Below are 8,150 nucleotides of genomic sequence, written 5' to 3'. Positions count from 1 at the left end.
AATCTATGATAACAGATTAATTTTGCTAAACTTTGTTTGAAATTGTTAAAATAAGGTGTAACAACAATGTATTCAATAACAGAAAGTAAATCACAAATGTTCTTTTAGAATCTAGACCTAAAAACTTATGAAAGTCTTTTTTTCTTTAAAGTAAGGGATCATACTTAAACCTATTTTACAAAAATTGCACCTTACGATTTTTTGACGACACGTTTAAATGTGAAGTGTAACCTTTGAACTATCAATACTGTGATTTATAGCCGTATAGTCTGAATGACGATTAAAATCGTTTGATAAGCGAGGTTTCCTTACTTGTTCACGGACCGTACTATAATGGGGATGCATGTATAAGACTGACGAGTGTATTATCGAGATTGTATTAGCAGATTTCTGTACAAAGAAAGACAACTCTCATCCCTTACGAATAAGTTGTATTCTCAATCATTTATTCAATACGTACAATGTAAATTAATTTATCATAATTATATATGTCGCTTGTGTATAACGTAAATGATTGTTGACTTTGTTGCATTCATTGGTTATTAGTTTCCTTTAGTTTATCAAAATTATTTGTTAACTTATGCTCAAGTCATACACCCATATGCGAATCCTAATGAGTAGAGGACCAAACCAATGTTAGGAGTGGGACATTTAAACAGTCTATGCAGCACCCAACAAGCCTCCGCTTCCCCTTAATCCGCCTCTGATTTTATTTTTTTAAACGAAAAGTTAATCAAGAATATTTAAAATCTATATTAAAACAACCCTCTTTTTATGGAAGAAAATCTGATACATTAATGGACGTCTCTTGCATGAATCTCGACATGTATGGCTTCATTAAAATTCTAATTTAATCATGTTGCGATTTTAGCGGTAACTCGTGAATTTCATTGAAAGATATTCGAGACGGCGTTCTGTACGAACCTGATATGTTTTGGTTGATTAAATTCTGTTATTTAAATAGAAACTTTTCGCTTAAAAAATGGGTCAATACCCCATTTATTTTACCGGTATTTATTTTACCTGTCCATAATTTAAATCTATAATATACTACGTGTACAACAAACTGGCAGATTATGACAATTTTATAAAATTAATCTACATAGCAATCAACTGCTCCAACACGAAGCAAACTCGACATGGATGAATCAAACGGAAACAAAATAAACGATAACATTGGAATATCTGACCGGAATAATGGCGGACAAAATGATGAGAAAGACAATAAAGATGATACTGGAGAGGTGAATGTATGTTCTTTTAATATGGATTGTGGTGCAAAATGTGAATTGGAACACGAAGGAATAAATGACAACAAGGTGCAAGAAAATAGACCGCCATCGACAAAAGATACAAATAGAGGTACTATAATTTTCGGAATGTTTTTTATTGTACTGATAGTTGAATGCATATGGTGACGCACAAAACATCATATAGGTTAAATGAAAGAAAAGGTATAAATGAGAAATACGTTATATAAAATGTACGTACTTAACTTAAATAAAATAATCACGTGATGAAAAACTGGGAGACAATGCAAAAGAGGAAACACACAATCTGATCAAGATTATAAGACACACTGGCTAATATTGTTTGTTTGTCTTTTCGCAAAAGGTCAGAGTATCATTGTAGCACTAGGTCATTTAATAATCCTATGATAACCCTGACTTTATAAATATTCATTATTAATGAATACAAAGGATTTAAACAAGTTTCGACGGCCCGCTCCAAATCTCTTTTTGTATGAGCCCAATTTCTATAGTAGGTAAAGTGCGTTAAAAAAGACAGCCGCATACACTATCTGTTCATAAAACCGCCTCAAACGTTGCAGTTTCTGCCTTCTACTTACGTAGTTAGATTAAACGATAAATAATTGTCTATATTTGATTTACATATGTTCCAGCTAGTAACAAAGCCTATAAAATAAACTCCACTGAAAGTTCATCAATTGATTACAGTACTAGTATTCGAGAGTAATATGTTTTAGTTTATCGTATTTTGGTAGAACACTTACAGTACTAGTATTCGAGAGTAATATGTTTTAGTTTATCGTATTTTGGTAGAACAATTACAGTATTAGTATTCGAGAGTAATATGTTTTAGTTTATCGTATTTTGGTAGAACAATTACAGTATTAGTATTCGAGAGTAATATGTTTTAGTTTATCGTATTTTGGTAGAACAATTACAGTATTAGTATTCGAGAGTAATATGTTTTAGTTTATCGTATTTTGGTAGAACAATTACAGTATTAGTATTCGAGAGTAATATGTTTTAGTTTATCGTATTTTGGTAGAACAATTACAGTATTAGTATTCGAGAGTAATATGTTTTAGTTTATCGTATTTTGGTAGATCCGTCGCTAGAAAAACTGTTAATCAATATCTAACAATGTTACATAAGGAAATGTAGAGTGTCATCCCTTATAAGGTATGATTGCAACATCGAATAATTGAGTTCCTCTAGTCAGATACAACCAGTTGTTTTTGCGTGTGAAAGGAATTATACATTACTCCATGCACCACTTTGTTCTTTCAAGACATTGTTTACATAACTGAGATTCGATTATGAAAAGTATTCAACTCCTGAAAAGTCATGCAATAAAAAATGTGCTACTCGCATTTGTGGTTTAATGTGTTGTTTTTTTAGGTTCCATTCAATAGGAATTTGGGTTTTGGCAATTACCATTTAACAGTTATTTGCATATTGAGTATATATATAAAAGAAGATGTGGAATGATTGCAAATGAGACAACTCTCTACAAAAGACAATGGAATATGTAGACAGCTCTCTCACAAGCCAAAAAACCCTAAATATAAAAATATAAGGGCATTCACTACAGGCACGGTGACACGTTCTACTGCATCCACACAGCACGAGTAACAAACTCTGCAGTAAATATAAAAAAAATAACATGTGGTATTATTGCCAATGAGACAACTCTCTACAAGAGACAATGGAATATGTAGACAGCTCTCGCACAAGCAAGAAACCATAACTGTAAAAATATATAAGGGCCTACACTACAGGCACGGGGACACATTCAGTGCTCATAGTTCTCCTAATTCTAGTTGTTTTAGCCATGCTGTTGTCAGTCTAATAATTCTCTACCTTCCATTTGTTTTAATTTCTTATCTCTTTCAGATGTTGACAAAGAGGCGAGTCTAACATTACCAGTGGAATGGGACAACACGGCAGATATTCCAACTTTACACTTTTCATTTATTATAAACCTACTTCTGCCTAAGCATTTGATATCGAAAAGAAACCCAAAAGTAGAACAAGAAATTGACAAACTCAATACTAGAGGTCGTCAGCAGTATGGAGAAGATCCGCCATCAAAATACATTGCCGTTGGTAGTAGTGCAGAATGTTACGAAATTCCACGAATGATCTCAAAAGAACCTCTTAAGATGCCAATAGGTGTTCAACACAGTGACATAGATGTTCTTGTGGCATGGAATTCGCGACGCATTAGAGAACTCGACCTTCAAGCTTCTGATAAACAAAAAGTTGTTTTAGAAATAGAAGAAGTACATCCGGGCTACTGTAGACTGTATATTAACGATCCAGAATCTGTTCTTCGGGGAGTTGATCCATCGACTGCAATATGGGTTGAAAAAAGGGGATTTTTTAATGCAAAAAAAGTTAGAGATGATATCAAATCTTTAATGGATCAAATTGGTTTTGAGCAATCAACCGATAAATTTAAGTTAATTGTAGATCAGAAAGGTCCAGCAGTTGGACTTGAAGACATCACTGCAAGAACTTTAAAATTGTTTCAATCGAGTACAAGCTTGCAACATCCTCGACAAGAGATGGTTGCCGCATTACCAATCTCGTGGCCCAAAATTGCAAATAATTGGACGTTTAGACAGAGAACAAACAATTGGTTGTCAGATCCGTTAATAAAATCTATTGTTGACGAAGGATGCCATGTTGTTCCTGTTTCACACCGACACACCAAACATCCTGACATAGAATGGAGATTGTCGTTCGCAACGTCAGAAGTAAAGTTAGCTAAAGACGTTGTAACAGATGACCAAAGACAGTGTTATGTATATTTGAAATTACTTCGACAAGTAAGAATGAAAGGCTTGGATCTCCTCTCTTCCTATCACATGAAGACAGCTTTTCTTTACTCCTGTGAACGGCTTCCGACTGAGTGTTGGCATGAAAATCAAGGAGGATGTATTTTATACGTTCTCGATACGTTGATAGCATTTGTAAAAGACCGATGGCTTCCTAGTTATTTCATACCAGAAAATAATCTTCTTGATCATTTAACTGAAGATGAATTCAATCACCTTGATATTCTATTAGCTTCAATCCGAACGGACCCAATATCTCCAGTGTTAGAGTTTACAGACACCAACATTATTGCAAACCAAAGTGCTGTGCTACCATTTAGACATTTTATTGGACCAGTTTTAGATGATTTTAGAAGGTTCAAAGTTCACAGGAATAGAGAGGAATCAGCAAAAGAGTTTATTCAAACACTTATTTCATTTGTTGCTGCACTTTTAGTTGATGATAAAGTGGAGGATTCAGTTCATTATTTGGCAGACCTTTACGACTTCCTAGAAACATGCGCACCATCTGATTGTTTTAGCAAATATTTATATTCCTTTATTTCCCAATGGAAAATAGTAACACAGTGCATCAGGTGTCTTGAGGTTTCCGTTGATTTTTACGCAAACAAATATCCGGATATTAGAAATGTGAATCAATACCTTGGTAACTTTTACCATGCTTATTCATTTCAACATCTGAAGGATTCTCAAATAAGCCGCCAACTACTTTCAAAGGCAACTGACTATTTCAATCGGTATATGCAAGAGAAAGGATTGTTAGACTCTGTCAGTGTAGATTTTGCTCTCTGTAACTTGGCAGCTGGACGCACCGATATGTGCATTTCTCATTTGAAGGATTATGTCTATAGTAGCTGCGACACCCAAGACAATTATACTAATATCAACGATACAAAACTCATAACATTAGAGAAAACTCTGAGAAAAGATTTAATCAGCCTGGTTGGAGACCCTATTAGAATGATTAATTTGCCGTCTTTTCCACTTGCGTTATACCTGTTGTTAGTCGCATGCCAAGCTGATAACAACATTAAAGGTTTACCTGATGAAATCTTAGATAAATTTCAACACTACTGTCAGCAATCTAACACGTTTTGGAGTAACTACTTACATGGTCTTTTCTTAACACATTTACAACTTTGGGAAGAAGCTGAAGCTGCTTTTCACAAAGCGAATACAATTACCGGATGCCAGTATTCAAGGTGGAAAGAAATTGCATGTCATATTGAGAATCTGTTGTATAAAGGAAAGCATTCAGAAATCATTGAATATATGGAAGATATTTCTACTAAAGCATCTGGTGCAAGTCGTGATGCTGTGGTTAACATAGTAGCATTTCAGCTCAGTTCAGCAAGTAAAGCAGTCCAGTTTACCGACAACCTGGAAGATTTGAATCTATCAACGTTTAATGGAAATCTTGCATGTTTACATTTTGCATCAGCATTTGAGTATCCAGATGAATCAGATGAAAGAATAACTGCTTTAGTCAGAGCTGAAACATTGTTCTGTACATTCCTATCAGAAATACCGAATGCAGAGTCTGCTACTACGGTGGACTATGCTGCATTTCTTTGTAACCAAGAAAGATGGTCGGAAGCGATCGATATTCTAGATTCGTTTCTATCTAAGGCAAATACAAATAAATGTAGCAATTCTTACGGAACTATGGAATATCTCACACTCGATGATTTTCTTAAAAAGGAAGTGGATACTCACACTAAAATGGAAGCTCCCTCAAGATCATTTGCCTATTATTATACTATCAAATGCCTAGTGAAGTTAGGGGAACCAGATCATAAGATAAAAGGTGTCAAAGCTGCATTCAGTAAGTTCTGTGCAGAGATTAAAAACAGCAGATCATTCAGTCTTCTTGGATACAGTGAGATGCTTAGGGAAAACTGGTACAGGGCTGAACATTGGTTTTGCAAAGCTGTTGAAATTGCATGGGACTATACAGCTGCAAAACAAAATTTTAATTTGTGTAAATCGAAAAGGTCATCGGATATTAATGAAAAGTACGAGGAGAAATATATTCCTCTCTGTGTAGCAGCTGAATTGAATGGGATTATGCCATTGCAAATGTAAAACAATAATAAAATTAGAGCTGAATAAAATCAAACTCTATTTCAATGACTGATCTTATGTAACTGTAAATATGATAACATTATTTCAAAACTATCATATGCATTTGTATTCCTACATTTATGCAGTGTACAAGCCCTTTCGCAAAGATATAAACCCCTGCAGAAAATGGAAGAAGAGAGGCACGGGTAACAAATATGTAGGTACAAACTGCATGACAAGACTACAATAGACTTAAACAAGTGTACTCTGTCACATTTGTTATGTAGATATAAGAAAATGTGGTATGGGTGCCAATTAGACAACTCTCCATCCAAGTCACAATTTGTAAAAGTAAACCATTAAAGGTCAAAGAACGGTCTTCAACACGGAGCTTTCAAACATTCTGGCCTCCATCATCACTCAATAGACATTAATAGTTGACATGCATAATTGGTGCATTGAAATTTTTAACATTAATGTCAATATTACAAATGGGTCGAAACCTCTGCTGGTGAATTGTCAAGACACCAAGGGGTACAAGCAAGAAATAAATCAAGGCAGCAGCAGATTTTAAATACCACCAAAGGTAATTGTATGTGAGAAGAACTTACAAGTAGTATTATGTATTCTTCATATAGCAAGATCATTGAAACGAACTGATATAACCATATTTTGTTTTGCCATAAAGAGACAACGATTAAGGTTATAATAGCAATGCTGAAGTGAAGTCATTGAATCTTGTATTCTGTGGAATAAATATTGATTCACTTATTTTGTTCTTGGAATCATGACCAAAAATTGTTCAGTTATTTTCAGAACTATTCACATTTGCTATTGAAATTGTCATGGACCTTGTTTCTCTGCACTAAATTTGTTATGATGTTCAAAACCTACTTTTATAGACGTAATACAATAAGGATTTTTCGCATTATTGAAGGCTGTATGGTTGCCTATAATTGCTTACACCCACTTCATTTGAACTTTGGTGGATATTTGTCTCATTGGCAATCATACCACATTTTCTTTTTTCATATTTAAAAATAGAACTTTGGTGGATAGTTGCCTCATTGACAATTATACCACAGTTCCTTGTTTCATACTCAAAATAAAGTTTCTGATATAAGAGTGTCACAAGTCATAATTTACTAGTATACTCAAGAAAGTACTCATTAGTTTACTTTAAGCAACCATGTGCATTATTAAATTGGTACATTGTTAGACATATATTATGCCTCACATCAATTTTCATTCATACTTTGTCCAATTAAGCATATGTTGAATAAAATATAGTTTAGCAAGAGCCTTTACTTTTTCCTATTATAAATTTGGCATTTAATGAAATTTTCAGACATTTGAAATATTACGACTAAGTGTTATTTCTGCATCAGAACCATAAGTGTAGTGCATTTGAGTCCCATAATTAAGTTCTTAATTTTTACATGGACTTTTGTTTGTCTTTTGTCATTTCTTTTGAAAATCTGCAAACATTTATATTGAATGGTTGAGCTGATGACTGAAGATTTGATAGTTTGAAAATTTATATATTTATGTGTTGTGTTTCTCCTACCGCTGTGTATACTATAAAAATAAATAATAATAACGACTTTTCTGGGTAATAACATGACAAAGTTAACACACTTTTAAATATAACTTGTTTTAATTATCAAAAATAACCATTTAAATATATAAAAAATCAATGTTTCTCACAAAATATAAAAATGAACTTCCAGTATGTTATATAACAATAAACATTAAAATTAAAACAATCAAGATAAACATAAACAAAATATATAAAATATGTACATTACCTTTCCGAATTTTGTTTTTAAGAATATAATTTGTATCCCTTTCATCAAAATTATACCAGAAGCAAAATGCATAATTAAGAATTTACGACCCCACTATAATTAACAGATTAATACTTTTAAACAACAGTAAAATCTAATACAGCTTACTTTTGATTTGTCATGACAATTTGTGAAGCGCTTACAGGGTT

At 33.3% G+C, this 8,150-nt stretch overlaps 1 protein-coding gene across 1 annotated transcript; it reads left to right on the top strand.

Moving 5' to 3' along the window:
• Positions 1 to 1,004: 1,004 nt before the first annotated feature.
• Positions 1,005 to 7,353, top strand: LOC134687038 (uncharacterized). The gene is made up of 2 exons (XM_063546982.1): positions 1,005 to 1,362; positions 3,144 to 7,353. The coding sequence occupies exons 1-2, from the start codon at positions 1,140 to 1,142 to the stop codon at positions 6,173 to 6,175; spliced, it is 3,255 nt and encodes a 1,084-aa protein (XP_063403052.1). The 5' UTR covers positions 1,005 to 1,139; the 3' UTR covers positions 6,176 to 7,353.
• The last annotated feature ends 797 nt before the right edge of the window (positions 7,354 to 8,150 follow it).

Source organism: Mytilus trossulus, chromosome 10, assembly GCF_036588685.1.
Source record: "Mytilus trossulus isolate FHL-02 chromosome 10, PNRI_Mtr1.1.1.hap1, whole genome shotgun sequence".
Lineage (NCBI taxonomy): Eukaryota > Metazoa > Mollusca > Bivalvia > Mytilida > Mytilidae > Mytilus > Mytilus trossulus.
The sequence above is the reverse complement of the archived record's forward strand: the minus strand, read 5'-3'. Positions and strand labels throughout refer to the sequence as shown.